At 40.8% G+C, this 22,555-nt stretch overlaps 1 protein-coding gene and 1 non-coding gene across 2 annotated transcripts; one reads left to right on the forward strand and one right to left on the reverse strand.

Moving 5' to 3' along the window:
* Positions 1-7,566: 7,566 nt before the first annotated feature.
* Positions 7,567-7,639, reverse strand: Trnar-acg. The gene has a single exon. It is a non-coding gene; the product is annotated as a tRNA-Arg (tRNA).
* A 4,682-nt stretch (positions 7,640-12,321) lies between these two features.
* On the forward strand, positions 12,322-14,098 carry LOC124407708 (innexin inx2). Its single transcript, XM_046884128.1, has one exon. The coding sequence runs from the start codon at positions 12,545-12,547 to the stop codon at positions 13,619-13,621; it is 1,077 nt and encodes a 358-aa protein (XP_046740084.1). The 5' UTR covers positions 12,322-12,544; the 3' UTR covers positions 13,622-14,098.
* Positions 14,099-22,555: the final 8,457 nt, after the last annotated feature.

A 22,555-nucleotide genomic window follows, 5' to 3' on the forward strand; every position in this document is an offset into this window, starting at 1 on the left:
TCGAAGCTGTGATCTATACCGCTGCCAAAATATCTAAATACAGAAAAACCCGTGTCAACTAATTTTCACATAGCTATATATGGGCGATGCCCTCAGTATTCCATAAATTGTCTCATACTGAGTTCAACTCCTCGCCGAAATGTCCTGTCAGCGCCCTTTAACACTGTTATTCACCAACTACGTACGATTGCTGAACTTGAATCTGTAACTTCACAATCCAAATTAATAAACACACAATGGTTGACATGCTAATCGTGTTTTGCCTGCACTCCCAACTCTGTAGTTTAATTTTATGCAACATTTCCGGACATGTTTGGCTCGTCATCTCAATTAAGAAAGGGAAGTTTAGATTTCACCCGACAATGAGAATAAATTGTGTTTTCGTTACGAAAATTTCGTTAGGGAATGACATTTTGAGTTCGATTACTCCAATGAGCTAGATTAATTAATCGATCAGATAAAAGCCGGTAACTTGTTGTTTCTTCCTCGATTTCTCCACATCACATTCTGAAGTTATGCATTTATTGCAGTTTCCAAGAAGTCGTCGAACGTAACTTTGTGGTTTTGTGTAACGTAATATTCCGTCGAACGGGAACCGTGTTACCATATGCGTTGTAAGAAATCACAACGTTATATCAGTAAAACTGCAAATCAACGCTAACTTAGAAGCTGCAAGCGCATAATTAATCTTGTATAAGCTGTACTTGGTGCGAGAGTTTATTATACTAAGCCTTGATGCTTGCGTAAATATGATACAAGTCACGTAGGCACTTTCATCATTACTGTAAACCGTGTGATCAGTCTGGATGTAACACGTACCGATCGTTTGTCCTTATACGGAAGTTCGGATGTGGAAATCGGGAAGTTTATGAAGTTTTTGAAACACGTATTATATTGTAACGAAGTTGCGTTCACGCCCTAATTATACAACAATTAATACAACACGTTAGGAATGTTACAATCTTCTCCTAGTCTGTTACAAACTGCCTAATGAACAGAGCAATCTCCTCTTCCGGACATCGAAGAAAACTCAAATTAGGTTCAATTCGCTGGCATCGTTATAGTCTTCGGAGTCACCGGTCCCAGCAGTTATACCTACACAGAGAAAAAAGGACCTCGCGGCAACATTTTTCACCTCCACCCACGCCGCGGTAACCGGCGGTAAGGAACCAAACCCGAGAGTCCGGAGGACCGTGAAATTCAGCAGTAAAAGCCAATGAGAAGCCGGCCGGTTAGGGGCCCCTCGACAACCCGCCTTACATTATACTCCCTTCTTGACTCCTTTCTGTCAGTGTACAGTGTACACATACCTGGGCATATGCCTGGGGTATTCAACGCTGGATTCCAAGGAGGCCTGCAAAGGAGGTAGGTGTTTGCTGGCAGCGTTTCTACGCGGGATATGTATGTATAGAAAGGCGCTGCCGTACTACGGTCACCGAAATGTATGTCATAGGGCAACCGCCGCTATCTGCATTCCCCCTTCCTCGAGCCTCCTCTTCTTCGGCCATAGATGGCAGGGCTCTGTGAATCCGGCTCCCCCAGGAGACAGACGCCCGGATGGTGCCACCCTCGCCGCTCCCATCCACTGCCGTTCACCATGATGCCCACGGTGCAGCCGAGGAGTCAAGGCGAGCGGCGAAGACTCGCGCAGCGTCGGCAAATCCAGCCCTGGAATACCTGGAGGCCTGCAGCAGAACCGCTGCGAGCCTTGAACCAGAAAAACCGGGCCCAACCCCCCCACCCCGCCCTTCCCGCCACCGACCCGGATTCCCACCGCCGCCAAGCCGGACAAGACCGCCATGAGAACCACCGCTTACTGACTGCGCTAACGACAACCGTAGGATGTAGAATGTGTGGATGGGATGTGGATGGGATGTGGATGTGCAGCAGCTCGTCGGCAGAGGTATCGTGTGCGCGGGTAGAGACGCACTTGATCGTATGCCGACTGCATACTTTTGTCGGTGAAAATGTGTGCAGACGACACACGGATGTACGCATGGTGCACAGGCTGATGTAGGTATATAATGCATTCGGGATGCATGCAGGACGACGTGGTTTGGCTGGCCTCCGGCAGGGCTGGAGTATACTTACCGAGAAGTATTATACAGCCTACAGGTGAGACGATATTCCGCACTCCGTCGTTGCCGCAGGTGACGCCTGGTTCAGACGTGTTTATATGTGTATATAATATATATATATAGATATACAGAGATTTCGGTTTCAGCTTGCCTGTTAATTACTGTGCCCTGCGTTTTCACACGCAGGGGACGAATTTTCGCACAAATCAGATAGTCGGGGGAGAGCCAATGTCGAGACGTATAGAGAAAGGTCTTTGTGCCGATGATTTTGCTGTAAGAAAACTAGTTACGATCACGTATTGACCGCAAAGATTCCAGACAAGCGATTAATGGCTGCGGTTAAAAGTCGTGCTTCGGGAGGGGCTTCGAGTAGGAGGCGGAGGAGAAGCTCTGCCAACTTTCCATCGTTAGGTGCTACTCCTTGACGGTGTTCGGAACGTCGAAAATATACTATAGTATAATGATGGTTCCCTTTTTGATCTGTACATCATCCTCAGAATAGTATTGTTGGATATTTGAAAATTTTCTCACGGTATAAAACGTTATTGCTCGACGTTCGTGCATACCACTAATTCCTCGATCCACTGAATAATTCAACTAGTTATGTTTCACACTTGATTATAATTATCGTAAGATACAGAGAAAAAATATTTATTTTTTTTCATAATAACAGGGTCAACAGTATCTATTTTGTAGTTATTTTAAACAACTGCTCCAATGAGGAAAAATTGACCGTAATTTCTGTAACGATATATCCAAAGCAAATGTCGACGTTGCGTAATCATTTGAACTATAATACTACTCTATACTTAAGCGTAGTTATGCAGTTAAATAAACGAAGAAATAACAATCCGTAAACTGTATACGGTTTTTATACCAGAGTACGTTAAACAGCTTAAGACAAAGGCATATGGAGACGAGAATTTTAGTTACGCTATAGGTATAAAAATGTCAGTTTTTTTATAGGTATAAATACAATGGATATTCTGACGTAAGGATGAGCTAGAGTTAGCACGGACTATAGCTGATATAGAAGCCCAGAAGCGACCTCCCCATCTTTACTAATCATTTGACCCATCTTTTAGACACCATTCCGGGCTATCCTGCGTGTAGACTTATACATCCTGCATCTCCTCGTGCATTCCACACTCTACGCTCAGATTCGAGTTGTGTTCAATCGAAATACGTATTCGTACATCGATTACGATATATCAGTTGAGTAGTTTCTGAAGCTACGACACGTGTCAAAGTATCACCCACTACGAGCTCATTTTAATTCGTCCCAAAACTGGTCCAGAATGCTGAGACAACCCGCCTACACCTAAGTTTCCTGATAAACAATTGTCAACTAATTGAGTATAATATCACCCGATAGCTTCACATGTAGTAGTATCACAACACTGCGGTCAACTTAACCGTTGAATTGTCACTTCCGACTCGTGTCGGTTTAGAAACTTCTATGCGGGCTCTGCGTGCATTCATCTTCTAAATCCGAGAAATTTTCAAAGGACCTCGAGACTTGAATGATGTCATTAGCTGCTAAAAGCTTTTTTAATTCATGTACAGTGATTTTTAAAAAATATTGCGCTGCTTGGTATACAGACCAGCTTCAATGTTAATCTCAATATGTACTTATTATAACTATAGACACAACCGCACTGGGTAAACGTAACAATATGCTCATATATAGTAACAGACAGGATTTTCTCGGTTGGAGATTGGATAACGGAGCGGGACGATTCTGCAGTCACCACGTATACGTGACTAGTTAACTGAAGACCAGAGCAGATTAACTTTATTTAACCTATTATTATTTTTAGCCTCAATTAACATTCGTGCTTCGCTTCTTGGAGAGCATTACATATATACGTCAGACGATACGTTTTTTTCAATTGAAAAACAGAGTGACTTGTTGTACTGTTCTCAGCAATGAAGTCCATTACTCGCGCGACACAAAAGTTAAGTAAAGTTGAGGAACGAGAATTGGAGAGTCTCAATGCAGGGAATGGTCTCTCTCTTCTTGCAGAACTACACGCTTGAAAAGATCAGTTACCACGCAAAGTCTGAAAAGATCCCGCTGTCTCAGAAACGAATATTGTCATTTTTCAGTTTAGTCAAGACTGTCAAATTTATGTCTCATCGCTAAGAAGTAAAGCAACTAAATCCACACGAAGGGAAGTTGATGTATTGAACTTTCGGAATCTTACAAAAGCTTATGGTGCAGTGTACACCTAAATGTGTTAAGACTGCAACGGTGCTTCTTTGGAACCGGAGAAACTCGATTACAAATATTACGTAACAATTTCACTGAAGAATCTGAGTTCTTGAGTAAAACTGATCAAGTTACGAATATGGAGCTAGTTAGGTTCTAAACTACGCGTTTATTGACCAACGTAGTTCCGATTGAAAAGTTTTAAAATCACTTTATTCAAGGTTGGATTTATGCACTAAATCTATTGGGTCGATTGAAACTATGACGAACATATAAAATTAGAGGAGGAACAATAGAGGTGAATAAAATTGTTGCTTAACAAGATTCGTATTACTGTCACTATGTTCAACAGACTATAGTTTTACATTTTATCACGCTCATGTTAGAATACTCTACGCATGAGACAGGCAATGGATCTCCAAGGAGCCTCACAAATGCGTGTGCTCAGGTATTTAATATGTCTGCATGTAGATATGTACGCGAGCCCATAGTGAAAGTAGATGCACCCTCGCCTTCGACGATATTCACAAAGTTATAGTCCATTCGCACGTAGCCGTTCAACTTACGCTATATTATAGGCGGAGAGTTTTTCTTAACCCTTAGCGGCACACATTTTTCCTTACTTATTATCGACTTGAAATTTGGTACTCGAGGGTTTTTGGGGTCGCTGATTACGAATCTGCACTCAAAATTTGAAAATTCAAGATAGCGGATTCAATATGGCGGACCAAACGTGCAAAAACTCGTTTGACGAGAGCGAAAGTTGGTACTCGGAGGTTTTCAGGGTCGCTGATTACGAATCCGCACTCAAAAGTTAGAAATTCAAGATGGCGGATCCAATATGGCGGACCAAAACGCAAAAAGTCGTTTGACCTTCGCAAATCATAAAACCCAAGATCCTTTCCATACTTTTAAATCAATTGCAATCGTTTTGCGGTCATAAAATCCGTCATTTGAAGTGTACAGCCGCCATATTGTGTCCGCCATTTTGAATTTTGCAAATCTGAAAACGGATTCGTAATCAGCGACCCTAAAAACCCCCGCCTATCAAAAATCGTAAGGATACTCTTAAAACTATCTTCAATAATACATTATTTCTAAAAAAAAGTGCTATTTTTCAGAGTTTGTTAATTTATACAAACAAATTAACGAAATATAAAAACAATTTGAACATAAACTTTGATCCTCTAACATATCAAGATCATAAAATTACAACAAAAAAACCGGTTAAATCGAATAGAACTACTATAAAATCGTAAAAACGTGTTTTAAAACAGGTGGCATTCAGGAATGCCACTGTGCCGCTAAGGATTAAACGGTGAGAAATGAAAGGAATATGATAAGGAAATAAAATAAATGAGTGAGTAAATGAACCAAGACCGTAGCGGAAGATTTATTACGTACATGGGAAAAACGAGAGTGAAATATTTTAAACCTAACAGCTAATTTCACGAAGTATTTTTCTCAAGTTCGTGGTTTTATAACGTGTTCAACGTATTATCATCGAGGGTATTACCGTTAAGGACTCTGCGAGTATAATCAATTGCCCAACGTTAGTATATCGTCATATATATGCGAGAATTATACCCAAGTATTGTGATATTGAAGTGTGTATCAATTCTTTCGAGAGAACAAGGAAATCGAACGAGCTTTTCGTATAATTTTACAAATGGGAAAACACAGATTGCGTAACGTTCTATTACTTAACTCTTTGAGGGGCACATTTTTCTACTAAAGAAAATCGGAATATGATAGGTGATTTGTAGGTTACAATTCTCCAAGATCTAATGAAGTATCAGCGATTTTTTCTACGTCACTTTTTAGAATAACAAAACGTAAAAACGTAGAGCCGTGGATTTATCCATTATTTCATCCCTACTTTTTTTCGTGTTGATAGAAAGGTAATTACTACGAAACGCGTGAATAGATCTGCATACATAAATACAAATTAGCTATTCGTGAAAATGAAGTTAGTAGTAGATTTTGTATTCATAATCGAAAATCATAGCGTTCAGAAACATTTCATGGGTTAAGAGACTCTTCCGAAAGCGTTGCACACGATAAATAATAAGAAGTTAGTATTCAAAAACCGACGACAATTCTTAGGATAAAAAATAATAATCAGGAGAGTTTGCGGAGCGCACTAATGGTCTAGTCCATTACCATAAGCAATTCAAATATAGATCAGTGAAACTCGCAGAACTTTGCATCAATCGTATCACTTTTCTGAGCAACGGTAATTTGTTTAGTTTGTATTAACTGTCTCCAAGTTCTCATGACGAATAAACTGAAATGAGTTTTAGAAACTCCGAACCAAAGTTGCTGACTCATACCGATACACCTAAATCTTGACGATAATAATTTTTACTAGCATTTCATGTTCGTCGCTTAGTCACACCGTGTTCGTCTCAATGAGGCGTTTGGTGAAGCAAACTTCATTTGGATATCATGTCTTTAAACGATAGCAGTTAAGTCCTAAAAGTCTTCTCAGAATTGAGAGGTTCAACGCTAATTCCCCTTCATTGTTCACGAAGAGTGACGACGCTGTCATGTCTTTTCTTCCTTTTCTTTTATTATTTGCATATACTTCTATTCAAATTGTATGTACGGATATATTATATATGTATAAGCCGTCGGATTATCCATGTAAATTGCCCTAACCGGTCAGTATAATCGTCCCTCGATGAAATGCGGTCCCGAATATTTTGCCTTGCGTGTACCTGAAGGAATGCCTTCGCAGCAAAAGTTTGTACCTTGGACGTATAGATAACTATGAAGGTAGGTATAAGCTATAACCAGAAGCTTACGATCTTCTGTCTTTTGCCTGAGGGACTAGGCGGCAGGGAGAAGGCGTAAAATATAATTATTTCTTTCGGCACTGACGATGAGAACCTATCATTATAGGGAAGCTGATCTGCGAACAAATGAAAATATAATCACAACGATAAAATTTAGACCTCAAAACGGTTAACTGACTATTTTTAAAATTGGCAATCCTTCTAAATATAGAAGATAGGTGAATAATTATTATTCTATATCTATTATCCTCACAAAGCCGACCAAGTATAATATAACTGTTTCTTAACGAGGTTCTCATTGTATATTATATAGCTGTGGCTTTTTGCAGCTATTGACCGCAAACGTCTACGATTATGATAAAATTGTAATAAGATACCGCAAATATTAAAGACTTCCGTATGCAGAAAGCATTATTTAATAAAAACTAGGTTGATCTTGGCAAGGATAAAAAAATGTTGAAGATTTAAAAATAGATATCGATCCTGCCAGGATTCGAACCTGGAATCTTCTGATCCGTAGTCAGACGCGTTATCCGTTGCGCCACAGGACCCGTGGTGTGAATTGGCGCTATTTTTGTATACTAGCTGTCACTATTGCATCAACACGATATGTGTTTTCGTGATTATAATAACCTTATCTCGCAATAAATCAAATAAAAATACCGAGTTACGACAAAGTGACGGCGATTCATACGATAAGATTAGATCACCGGCTGAGAATAACGAATTTTATATGTGAAATGTGACGAATGCCTGTGCACTGTACTGTATAAACAAAATTATCACCATCACTATCAGGTACGAAAAAATTGTAGGTGAATAGAATTCGAATGCTAAGAATTTTTACTTCTCCAAATGCCAAAGCTGAGAAATTTAGGCTGAAATTTTACTCCGATGAATACTCCGGCTTAATAATATGTGATTCATAGATAAGAAATAATTATCTAAACGAGTGATTTCGCAACTTAATTATCCGCATGATGATCAAATAAACCGAAAACGGAAAAACTTCTACATATAATTGCGTGTATTCAATTTGTAAACTATACATGTACGAAACCGTTTATATCTGTGATGTTTTTCGGCGTTTGGCTTTCGGCCAGAACCCTTTCACCTACGCTTAATGGCTGCTTCTGTTGTAAAAGTGTAGAAGTCCACGATGCAGCAGGCGTATCTCGTAAACACGATATTGAAGTACTTGACGATTGGCGTCGACGCTTAGTTGTTACAGATTTACGAGGTATATACGTTAGCATCTCGAGAATGCAACATCACAGCCGGACGCAGTGGAACGTTGTTTCGGCGTTTCCTTTCAAATATCGCCTGAACCGTTTCTTATTATAACGGTTTATCATTTGCCCGAACAGCCGTTGTGCGTTCACTGCAGCTGGCATTGTCCATTTATTCACCTTTAGCTGCTTGAGCAATGCCGATAACTGATTCACCGTTGTAACGACTACCGATCAAACGACGATTGTTATTCGCGTCGACGATAACACAGCCGTATTCGAGAATATAGAAGGAATTGCACACGCAGATGGTAGAATCACGCCTGTGGGATTCTGCGTTGGCCTGATTTTCTAATCAAACCGAGCACAGTACACGGGAGGGGGGAGTAAATCGAACACAAATTTTCCTCAGGTAGTTAGCTATAGCCATGCATATTGCTGACTTGAGTAATCCCAAAGGTAGAAATTTCATTACGATTATGCGTGCACCGTTGCTTCCATGAAACGATCGTTGAAACCTGAAAACCAACTAACGATCGATTATCGTCCGACACGTTATAAGTTTCACTATTTTTCAACAATGTGTATATGAGTAAATGACGCATATACGGACGGATCTAGAATATAGTATAGTTTGAACAAATTACCCAATGAATCATTAGACGGACAGAAGGTCGAAGGTAACAATTTTGTAGAACTCAAGAAACGGAACTAAACATGCCAGCGGTAAGAACGTCGATCCGAAACACCATGTACAAAAGTATATGTAGATATATATTACAGTGTTTCTTTGTCTAATAAAGCGACAAAAGCGATGAAAACCTATAGGTCTCATGGTTCCGTTCTCTACCTTTTCGATTCTAGTACTCTGATCACGAATTATCATATCACACTACGTATACTTCAATGTATTTATATTATATGATCATGCTATGAGTCAAATAATTAATGCGACAACGTCCCATAGGTGTAACGTTTGCATCCTCATCGCAGCCGTATGTAAACGGACGCACACGTAGGTATATCGCTTAGCAAGCACCTTCAGCCTCACGTGCAATTTTGCAGAGCTCAGGGCTCGTACGATAGTCATCATATTCTATACACTAACACAACATATGAAGAAGACTCGTGTGTATATTGACATATTTGGCTTTCTCCCTAAGCTCATATCGAATAACGGTGATGATAGTAGTAAAAAGCGACGAGGATATTTAGCTCACGTCTTAAATACTGTGTATACAAAATTATAAGCACTGACGTGTATTAGTCATCGTGAAAATGTTTGGTTCGGGGTCAGAAATGTCAACGCTAATAAATCAGGCACACATCACGGCCCAACGATACCTTGTGTTGTGGCAAAAAAAGTGGGGCAGACCGAAGCTTCAAGTCGTGATACTTATTTCACGCATTATTTGTTACATTAAATTGCTTTTATCCTATTTCGCGAGTTTCAAATAATCGTAATATAATTAATATAACTTCTTATGGGGCATTCCATGACATCTCGTCATTTATAAGCCAAATTCAGTATTACGTTCATCGCCACATTCGTATCTCTTTCAATTCAATCATTTCGTCGGGCAGCCTATATATAACGACGTAGGTATTTCGCTTTTACGAGGCGTGTCGTTACAATATATTTTTATGTCACGGTACGCGTCGTCACATTTTCACCACCAATATCGAAGAAAATGAGGGAAGCTATAAAAAACTCACGTGGACTTTGATATTTGAAGATATTCACGACACGTCGAAATCGATTGGCGAAAGACTTTCTCTGCTTTGAGGCTGATCAAAATTTTTAAGTGTAGTAAATATAAGATACACAATCGCCTCACTCGCCCCCCCCCCCCCCCTCCCTCATCAACTTGTTTTTCCAGTTTTAACAAGATTTGAATAAAAAAAAATTTTATCTGGCTAATTGCATCGACCTAGATTATGCCTAGCAACCTTTCTATTTGCATGTATAACACGATACTCGCGAATGGGGTACACCAGAGGTGGTGATAAATTTATTCGCACTTGTTGTAAAGTGATAATGATTTGAGTCCCTACAAGTATTCTATATGAGCGGCAATTCATGCGTTAGGAGACGTATACTAATGTGACAACGAGACGAGCTGCAGGTGCCGAGTTCATATAGAACATATGTTTCTAATTACTAACAAGAAGTTTGCGTTACCTACATATACCCTTTCCGTTCAGTGTGTCACACTTGTTTGTATACATCAATTAAACGTTACAGCCTGTCAGAAACTAGATCTCTGCATGCTGTCAATATGCGTACATATTGCGTGTATATTGAAAGCGGCTCGCGTTTACATCGGAGCAGCGATTTTCCTCTCATGTCTTGAATATCTCGAATATTCCCGGCGTCATTGCCAGTCATTTCAAACGTCAAGATTCAAATGATTTGAAAACCAAGTCAAGATACGCGATTGACGTCCGACAGAATTCCTCAAGTTACGACAACGCCGACGCTTAAGATTTTTTGATTTCTCAATACTTTACTGACATTTCAATAACTTTCACTTAGAATTAGTCAGGATCTTTCAGCTCGATGGAACCCTGCAAGTACCGTTATTATTAGTCCTGCAGCCTGCCTGCTTATGGTATTTTCTGAACATCAAGCGCGCAATGCTCAAGATCAGTATAAATGCGGTAAAGTTTACAGATTGCGGTGATTCTTTATCACTCGCAATTCAGTATGGAGAAAAAGATTAAACCACCAATTCCGGTTAATGCCTACAGTGTTCGTGGGAAAACGTGAAAGAAATAAAACCCCTGTTCATGAATGACGTAGAGAATTGTTTCGTGCAATGGTGTTCTTGGGACAGAGCACTGAAGGTATTAGGTAAGTTATTCGTTTTTTCCTTCTAGATAAATTCGATGGGGAAATAACTCGCTGGATTGATGTGTCAATACGTTTGTGAATTAATAAGAAACAACCGAATTGATTGAAAATCACTGAATTAATGAGAATCGACTGAAATAATAACAATTAACCGAAATAATGAGAATTAACTGAGAGAGAATTGAATTATGGACAATTAAGTCAAGTTCATTTGAATTAGTTTGGATTCGTACCAGAATTATCTGTTGAAACGAAAAAAAATTAATTTTAACTGACTGAAAATGAAGAAAACAATCAATACAGTTTTTGTTTCATTACCTCACTCGAAGTGAATTAGAGTGAATTGTTAAGAGTTACCTATGAGAAGAAAAAAAGAAAAATTGATATTCATTAATTAAAATGAATTAAATAAATGTATCTGAGTTAAAAAAATTAATTTAAATTAATTGAAATGAAAAAAATTATCTCGTCACTCAAATCTAAAGTTATTTTCCCCTCGTCTAAATTCCCTGCAGAAAACTTGCGTCATCAAACGAAAAACCGTAAAGTCGGTCAGTTACCGGCGTGATCGACATTTCGAGCGATAAAAGGTGTTAAAAAATCCATAGTAAAAGTACAGCCGCTCCAAAAATGTGATTTTTTCCTAAAGAAAGACGTCATCAGCGACCGTGCGTTGTTCCCAGATTAATACTCTCATCTACCCTCCGGGCGGCTGCGTTTAGCCGCTCGTCAGATGAGTGCAGAGGCGTCGTTGAACGCATCTCCCGTGTTACGTGCCGATGCGATGCCGAAAAGAACGCCGAGTAGGTAGGCACAAAGGTAAAGAAAGGTGTTCATTTTCCGCTATACATATAACACAGCAGTGGAACAATCGTATGCAATCGCATCGAGCAACCACCTGCCTCGAGGCTAGGCGGCACGGCTGTTCTCGGCTCGCCGACCCCTCGCGAGGCTAATCTCGCCCAGCCGGTCGCCATGGTAACGGGATCAACTGGCCCGTGCGCCTGCGCGTTAGGTTGATGCCGCAAGTGGGGTCCCAGGCTTGGAGAGGGGGGAGCGAGGATATCGTAACGAACAACTGCGCCTCGTCTTCTCGGCCAAGGGGGTTGGGGGAGGGGATTTACGACGGGCGTCGCGGCGGGTCGGCGGGGTTGAGTGGACCCGAGCGAACGACGCAGGGGAACAACTCGTCGGACTTGTGCCGTGTGTGCGTCGACAGTATTCTTTAACCTAGATGACGACGCTTGACGGTATAACAGTGTTACCGCGAGTGCAAGTTAGTTAGTTAGTGTCATTATTCCGCATCAAGTGTCGATATACGGGACGTGTGCGCCCTCGTGGGACTCGCCTAAGACAAGGCTAAGACCGGCAAAATGTTTGACGTTTTCGGGTCCGTGAAGGGCTTGCTCAAGCTCGACTCGGTATGCATCGACAACAACGTATTCCGTCTCCACTACAAGGCTACAGTGATTATTCTAATCGCCTTCAGCCTTCTCGTCACCTCGCGACAGTACATCGGGGATCCGATCGACTGCATAGTCGACGATATTCCGTTAAACGTTATGGACACTTACTGTTGGATCTACTCGACGTTCACTTTGCCGAACATTGGCGGTGAGGTCGGTAAAGACATCGTGCAGCCGGGCGTCGGGGCTCTGAAGGCAGGAGACAATGAGAAAAAGTACCACAAGTATTATCAATGGGTATGTTTCACTCTGTTCTTCCAAGCGATACTCTTCTACGTGCCCCGTTACCTCTGGAAGTCCTGGGAGGGCGGTCGCATCAAGATGTTGGTACTCGACCTGAACTGTCCCGTCGTGAACGACGACTGTAAGTCGGACCGCAAGAAACTCCTCGTCGACTACTTCACGTCGAATATGCACACGCAGAACTTCTACGCGTTCAGATTCTTCGTGTGCGAGATATTGAACTTCGTAAACGTTGTCGGTCAGATATATTTCATGGACTTCTTTTTGGACGGCGAGTTCAGCACCTACGGCGCCCAGGTGGTCGGCATGACGGAAATGGACCCGGCGGACAGAATCGACCCGATGTCCCGGATCTTTCCCAAGGTTACAAAGTGCACCTTCCACAAATACGGTCCCTCCGGAAGCGTGCAGCCGTTCGACGGACTCTGCATTCTGCCGCTGAACATCGTAAACGAGAAGATCTACGTGTTCCTCTGGTTCTGGTTTATCGTCCTCGCGATCCTGAGCGGCCTTAGCCTCGCCTACCGCGCCGCCGTCGTCGCCGGGCCAAAGCTACGGTTGATCCTCCTTCGCGCCCGAGCTCGCCTATCGCCGCAGACGCAGATCGAGACCATCGCCCGGAAGTGCCAGATCGGCGACTGGTTCGTTCTTTACCAACTCGGGAAGAACATCGATCCTTTGATATACAAGGAGCTCGTTGCCGACCTCGCCGACAAGCTGGATGGCAAGGACCCCGTCTAACAACCCTAGACTCGATCGTCGTTTTTGATGAATTTTAGAGTTGTCGCGCCATGTCCGAGGATGCAGTTTCAATATTAACCACTAATTTCATATTATACACGCGATCAAATTTACCTATAGTTGTTGATAGAAAAGGAAAGGAAACTAATAGTATAAACAACTCCGAGACTTTGGCGTAGGCTCTAATTGTGATAAACACAGGGGTCGGCGTCCACGCGATGCTGCAGAACACTCGAGTTAACGGTAAATGCATCATGGCGATCGCGTCTCATTTCTAGAAAACGATACGTGCATTGATCATAGGTAATCACTCCATGTGCGATCATCATTAAGTAATATCTAGGAGACGTTTTCAAGGGTTGTAAAACTGCTCCGCAGGATGCACGCTGTGCGTGTGTCTATATATATACACATATATACACATATATATATGTACATACACGTATGTATGTAGATATGCATGTATATGTACATATTCACGCGCGCCCAAACACACACACACACACACACACAAAGTTTTCGGTTGGCCTAGGCTAGAGCAAATAATAGGTTACAATTGATAGTCGGGACAGATGTTGAACGCCCCAACACTCCACGACCGTAAACGCACCCTTATGCAGCCCGACTGCATGCGGCACACATGCACGTAGCCTATCTTTGTTTGCGCCCTTGCCCGCCGTAGTTCTCGGAAAGGCACGGTTTACAACCGAAAGCGAAGGTATAAGGCGGCCCTTTGTCACAGTCAGGCTCACACAGCGGTTCTCATCGAGCGTTTTACCTCTGCCGCCTTACCAGACGCCACCTATTTATTCATGCATACCTGTTCCCATCTATGCACTGTCGTCTGTGCGTGTGTATGTGTGTGTAGGGAGAGGAGAGAAAAATGATAATTTTTGTCCACCAACGCACACGTTATAGGCATACCGATTCACGGATTTACGAGCAAGTGTTGCAGCCGTAATATTTTTTCAAAATATTTTTGCGCTATCGCACCGCGGCACGCCGTTCCCTAGTAACATTATTTTTATCGTAGTAATTGGTATACTATTTTAGTATATAGTATCTTTCTTAACCATAAAGTTTTCATTCCACGAGGGACCAATAAATATATATGTACATACATACATATGCCTACATATATAATTGATAAGTGTATTCAAATGAATTACGTGTTTTTCTTTGTTGTTTTTTCTTTTTTTTTTTTTTATATATATATAAAAATACATTTGTAATTTTTGTTAGATCCGATCCAATGGGGAGGAGTCACTGTTTGTTCATACATCCTCTTATACAAGTTTCGAACAAAACTAGGGATTCTCCCAGGAATGATTTAGAATTTTTTTTTTGTTCTGCTTTACGTTGCTTTTGGTAGTCGCAAGTACCAAAATAATGTGAAACGAGAGAAGACGATTATTTTTGAAAATTGATGCTCAAAGTAAGACTGCCACAAGTACACACTCCATCATATCGTATCTTGTGAAATTTTATATTATTATTAATAATAATGATTAATGATAAATCAATAATAATTCCAAACACAATGAGAGAATTGTGTAAATCGCATAATAGTTATATAATGAATAGATGAAATTACAATTATTATCGTCGAATGTCAAGTTTCCGTGGATTAATCTCTGCGCAAATGTTCATCCAAGAGACGCACAAGATGTGAGAATATGCAATATAAATATATATTTTCCCTATGTCCTTACAGATTGTGATTGTCAGAAATATTTTATATGTTTGTATATATATAAAAATATTCACTGTAATTTAAATAAGTCGTGAAATTTCGAAGAAGAAAGAGAGAAAGATACTTAAATTGAACACCAATTTTTATTTTTCTTCATTTTACAAACTATCGCACCATTTGCCTTGTCGAAACATCTCATCATTCCCACCTAAAAAACATTTCAAACAATTCGGTACGCCCAATGTATGCCATACGAGTTTCTAGAATTTTCTATATGTATTTTAATAAGACATTTCATGATTACATGCCTATTCATTAAACATGTAGCATTAGAAATCGTAAGAGATGTGGTCTGCCGAGTGGAAAACATTCAAGCGCGCAATGCTCTGAGAAGTTAGATTTAAGGTTTGATAAATTGCAATAAAAGCAACAGTGATAGTTGGAAACAATAGTTTATTATAATATTAATGAAACGCTGTAAGAATAAAATAAACATCATATTTTTTGTAGCCTTTAAACGAAAATGTCAATTTCTCTGCTCCTTATCGTTCACTATACGATTGTTATTATTTTTTATTTTCCGTTTTCGTTTTCTCTCGAAGTTTCTTTCCTTTGTTTTTCTCACGGAGTATCCATACACGTATAATTCATAATTATGAGTATACACTTTGTATCTCGTCACCTCCTTGTCACGCTAATTGGTTTTAGTTCATCGATTTTGTGAAATCAGCTGCGAACTTTCTTGCTTACTTTTAGCACAAAATGATGGGCATTTCTCACGAATGCAATTTTCTGTATTATCAATAATTTTATTTTTACTATTATTGTTATCATTATTATTATTATTATTATTATCATTATTACTAGTACCGTTAACTTCGCTACAGTCCCTGCTTTGGGTATGTTCTGAGATCGGCCGTTCAGTTATGGGGTTTTGTAGCCTAAGTGCCTCGCGAGACAATTATATCTCTTCATAGATAGTTATTTTATTGCATAAGCAACCCAGATAGTATAGTAGTTGATGAAAATAAAGAAGCGTCCGGTAAATTTTTAAATAAAATGTTTCGCCTATAATGAGCCGTAATTGTGGTCGAGTGAAGACTAGATAAAATAAAATAAAATATTCACGAAAAGTTTAAGGGGATATACGTGATACTTATGTATTCGCTGCAATTTCTTGTAGATAATAAATATTGAGGAAGAAAACGAACCAAACCGGTATTAAAGAGGATAAAAAAACATGATTGGCTGACATTCCATATTATATAATTTATGCATACGAAATAGCAAAAGAAAAACAAATAAGTATGTAAGACGATAATAAAAAAGAAGAAATAATGTAAAGATGCAAACTAGCCGATCAAATTGAAATAAAGATAGCTGCAAAACAGTACCTATTTCACCGTCTTGTCTTTCCATTTAATCACATTCGGCTTCTCAATACTTTGGATCCTGCGTAACTCCTCACAGAAGGTCATTCATTGATTCACGTTACGACGCGCGTTGATTCTTATTGGTCACGGAGAACTCGAGAGTCACCTTTCTTGCGATTTCAGTGCAGTTAAGAATATCGTATATGTTCACGAGTTATTCCATGACCTCCGTGTAGAGCTGTAGAGAATACTGAAAACCTTTTCCTCGCCCCATCTGGCGACGTTGATGCACTTTGAAAAACGGTAGGAAGTTACAATACACGTAAGTTTTTAAACTGAGATCTAAGCGTCTAAAATAGTGGCGTTTATTGCTTGGTAAGGTCGAAAATCCTACGAGAGGTTTCCTTTGGTAAACCGTGGTTACGAGAGTCTTATAAATACACTGTATGCACAATGTACGACGTTATTGTAGGCTTCATTACGAATGTAGGCGTCTATACTTACACGTGTAGGTACACGCGTATGTTAAAACATAATCAACCGCGCTGACTATTCCTATGACTACCTTTGTGCTCCAGCTGTGTATATTGATGTAAAAAGATTCTAATACCTCAGCGTCGAGACGGCCTCCGAGCTCGCGTCGAGAGGCACCGTCTTTCATCTAGTCGAACAAATGCTACAGAGAAGGCGTAAGGGGATTGGATGTACGTGGGTGTGCCGTAGACGCGGTGAAGACAAAGTTGCGGGTTTCTTCGGGTACGCCTCACCTGGAGATGGAAGTGAAAGAACTTCGAACGCGCTTCGAACACTCGAGGAGTTTTGCTATGCTTCTCGATTCTTATGTTCCGAAGACCTATTTTTTCTCACACGTGACACAGCTGCCCACGTGTTAAACATGTTTCATTTCCACTGGAAGCGAAAACTACATCTCAAGTCGAACGGTCGAATCTTGAGATGATTATAAAATGAGGACGTAAATAATAATAGTAGTAATGACAATAATAATAATATAGCAAATATGTGTGGGGTTGATAAATAACATATAGCCGAAGGATCGTTTTAATTTTTATAGTAAAAAAATCGATGGACAGGAAATCAATCGTGGGTTTTCCCTGTAACAGAGCGATGCACAAGTTCCACAGGAAAACGTAGCACTGGGACCTTCCAGTGAGATTACTCCGAAGTGATAAAAGCTGATGGAAGATAGCTGTAGGTGCCATATAGATAAATCGGACAGACAGGCCTACTTCCACTAACTAATTCTACGTTACGTTCACAAATCACCAACAATTTGCGTCGTTCCTGGACAAATTGAGATGTAAGACATTAATCAGTTGATTAGTTGTAACGAGAAACAACTTTATCCAAGTTTATGAGGACGGATGTGTTTAACATATTTTTTAGCTTACAGATTCACATTCTTCGAGGATATTGATTGCAGAAGTGAGTCGAACCACACGCTGAGCGAGTATGCATGTACTTTTGAGTCCGTATTTCGAGTCGGTGAAAAGTGAATCACTATATCGGTAGAGTGACGAACGCCGATTTAATCCGGTTTTGAGGCTTCCTCTGCTCGAAGCACCAGGTTACGATCCTGCCCCCATTGGCGTAGGGTCGGCCACAACGTACATCGGTCGAATCGATTTGGCATACAACTTTTTTCGCATCTGGCCGCACAATTACAAGACATTAGGTCGCGGAAAAGCATATAGCTATGAGTACAAGCATTGCTTTATTAAATTGACCTCCAGCTTTATTGCGATTGCCCAAGGCCCACGGCACAACCCTCGTAGGTAATCTAACTTTATCACATCTAATGACACACTCGTGCATATCTAAACGTCACAAAGACCGGTGATTGAGGACGGTGCATCGTATCAACGCTGCAGCAATCCAGGACTCGCACGCGACCAACGAGGCTTGTAGAAATCTGACCGTTGTGTAAAACGATTCGTGACAGGCATCACGTACTTTCGCATAACGAATTCCATTCAGCCAATTATCACGCTCGTTCCCGTTATCCACGCATGAACACTTTTTCCGAGCTCTCCGATATCAGTTTTTGCTTATTAATTGTATTTGCGTACACGATAGACTTCGTCCAATGCACCCGATGGCCACTGATGATTATTGTACTGTTTAACGTCCGTTTTCCAGGAGAGAAACTTCCTCGCAAGCACCGGTAGCTGCAGTTGTCACGTGACAGACGGAAGAAGCGTATTATACCGTCAAGGTAATCGAAATCAATAATTCTTGAGCAATATAATGATGATTGATTTTCCCTAAAATTCCAGCAAGTATAGACAGAGCTGCAGAATAGCGGATCTTTGATCGGGGAAATAATGACTGTCGAAAAACAAATAGAATATGTAATCGTTATCAATCGGTGATCGACGCGAGGGACTTAGCAATATCGAGACTCGCGAAAATGCATTTTAAGTGCAAAACCGTAGTGAAGTAACCACCATTTAGCATACGTCCCGAAAATTTGAACGGACAAAATATGGTCGACATCCACTTGGCGATTCAAAGTTTACCGATTATACTTTCACGTATCGCTGCAGCATCCGCGGTTCATAAATCACCCGGATTGCACTTACAACGTACATCATAAATGATGAACACCGTATAACGCCAGCCCTATCTAAGACTAATTGAAAATAACGTCGCCTCCGTAACGTCTGCGAGAATAAACGGTAAAAAATAGCCCCTTTGTAATCGCGTAGAGTTATTGCTAGCCACCGCGTCGTAGAAGAAGAGACAATGGAGTATGAGATCGTTACCCTCGACGAACGCGGCGCGATCTCTTTGGACCCGAACCTTTCGACGTCGACGCTATTGCCTCGTACCTGTAGGGACACGCCGCGTCAAGCGAGACCCTGAGACCGTCACCATGGGTCACGATCGGCGGACGACGGTCTTGGATCCATGGCGGCCAGCAGAGCCTGGCGAGGATCCAGCCGGCTTCGGCATCGACTGGGCATGAGGCCCGTCGGGCCCACGGGGGCAACGGCCGGTCACCGCCGGTGGTAGCCGCGGTAGCCTGTACGGGTTCCTGCGTTACGTGTATATTAGAGCCCGAGGACTCTTCTCTTCTCTTCTCTTCTCACGAACTCTGTGTCCTCGACTGGGCATCGTCGAAACCCAAGACCGTCGTGCACGGGTTGGATTCCCAATGAGCAGCCCGGGGACCACGAGGAATTCAGAGACGATAAATGCAACTTTCATACGCCTCTCGGGCGTAATATGACAGAGACACGTGGCCCACACGTGGGACTCTCTGATCAAGTCGATTTCTACTACCTTTCTCGGGGTATTTCGAAGATCGATGGTGCACAGCCTGCATTCCGATTAAACCCTACAAAGACACGAAGCTCTTGCGGACTTCTGCACCACCGTTTAATGATGGCAATCGTGATCACCGGTCGACATACTTCCTCGTTAACTTGTTCTAATTAAGGTGTGTCTCGTTTGATTGTATGTCGCTCAGAATTACGTTTTGTTCTAGATATTGCCCCATCGTGACTTTGATACAGTTTATTATTGTAGATATAGAGCCCAATCAGGCGAACCCTGCGATAAGATTAATTGCCTCGCTTGTTACAACGGTTTTCAAGTAGCGTGATTGTGTGTAAACGTAGCTACACGCTGTTTTGTACTATCACAGATGTCCCAGCATTCTTCACCAATCATATACATTAATCAATTCTATATATAACCGTTCATAACTTGGATACCGAGAATAATCATCAAACTTTGCCAAATTTCAAAAACGTCACGTTCGCTGTATTTCTTTTTCACTACCATAATCTACGGCGATTAATTTCTGGCCTAATTTCTTAGAATTATCATTTTCTTGATGACTATTCGCAATTTGATGAAATTTTCACATTTTTCTTTCATTCATACTCAACTTCATTTACACTTTCATTTATACTAGGAGGCCTAAACCTGCGCGAATTGTGTTTATACCCCGCTAAGTCTACATTCTTCCACCTTATATACGTAGTAAATGTAACGGACGTCAGATCCCATTTAATTGAAATATTACGTAAAACGATCGAGGAAGTGTCAGTTAAGTAAAATTATAATCTCGTTGTTAGTCGTGTAACGGAGGACATGTACCGTCTCTTTGCGGACGCTCTTAAAGAGGTAGAATTTCTCGTGAGTTTTGACGTATAGTAGATCGTAACGCTGCACGATTTTTAGTTGGAGTTATTCGACTCACGAATATAATTCTCGTTTCTCCATAATTTGCTTATTTCTCGAAAAATATGTTGTGATAAAAGTTAATACAGTTGGTATATTGATCATGGTTCGATCCACAGTACATCTAAACTGCGGTCGAGTAAATTCTTGTTTCGAAATTTACTGAAATTTGATGCAATAGGCGAAGCTGGATAGAGTCAGTCCTATTGAAGCATGCCGCAACTCACGGCGATCGTCAGAATGATTCCGTTCCGGTTCATAAATCTAATCGCATCGCGATGGTATCGTTTTTTTGTACTGTCGTCTAATATTCTCGTCGATTTTTTCATCGAGTTTGGTACCGAATATTAGTATTTGATTTTCTGAAACATCGGTCTTCTTGTAATTGGTAATACTTTTTCTCATGAATATTAGGTCCATCATGTTAAAATGGCAAACCTTCGCCTTTATATTGCAGGCGAAGAAAGAGAAATTGCCTAATTGGAATAGCGCGATTAAGGCGTGGCGATTCCCAGGATCAGAACTGTTCGCTCATGCGTACTATATCTACGTTACGTGTTGGAGTTCGAGTGACAGACGTTTCATTGTGGTTGAAATGCCTGGTGCCTGTTCGTGGAACAAATCCAACAGGTGGGAGACCTGTCATATCCTACGTGTCAGGTAGCGATAACCTTATCTTCCACGTCCGGAAAATTCTGATCGAAGTCTGTAATCGTAGAGGAATCACAATACATTGCAAGGTTATAGTCACGTCTCTCAGGGTCTTGTGACGAATAAAAAATTCGGGGAATCATACTTCGATGCCAGGGGGCGATAATACGCGAATTTGGATTCCGCAAAGTGTCTGGAATTGATTATTGTCGATAGAATTACCCTGACACATAAATCCGCTATGCGGGTACAATTACGCTTGCTCCTTTTGCCAGTGAATGCACAATACATGTTTACAGACAGATTTATTCTTCTCGTTAATTTATCACCGATTTTTGGGCACATGCCCACCAAATTTGGCGAGCATGACTCGGAGTGCGGTTTCGTCACCACATTTCAGAGGTGGTAACCCGTAGCAATAAATTCGGTCGTATAATATTAAGCAATATAAAGTTTGTACTCAATAATCTTTTATGTAACTATATATTGATTTTTCGCGATTGAAAAAAGTACAGTGACTTGTGCTTCTTAAACATAGAGATCAATCGATAGTAACCACTATTCTCTACAGTGTTGAATTTTTTACCTCACATAACCTTGGGCATTAAAAAAAATGTCTACTTGCGACTTTTTTCCCTTTGTGAAAACAGTAACCGATAATTCTCAGGCAAAGTTTTATCGATAACTACTTTTGTTGCAACGAATACATAATTTATTTCAAAAAACGTTCGAAACAGGAATTCCGAGATCTCGCGGTGAAAACAAGGTGCGATATGAAAGCAAAAGTCAATAAATTGTGAAGTTTGTCAACTACTTTAACTGCAGAACAGGTTTACCTGATGTGCAACTTCTTATAGATGAAATAAATTTAGCTGAGTATGAGAGGTACAAGTGTTTCACGGCTCGGTGGCCTTGAGGCCCGGAGATTCGTCAGAGTAAATGATCTCTTAAAAAAATGTCAGAGAAAGTAAAACAGTCCCGTGATTCTAATTTTCAATAAAATTGTGC

Source organism: Diprion similis, chromosome 6, assembly GCF_021155765.1.
Source record: "Diprion similis isolate iyDipSimi1 chromosome 6, iyDipSimi1.1, whole genome shotgun sequence".
NCBI classification, from domain to species: Eukaryota; Metazoa; Arthropoda; class Insecta; order Hymenoptera; family Diprionidae; genus Diprion; species Diprion similis.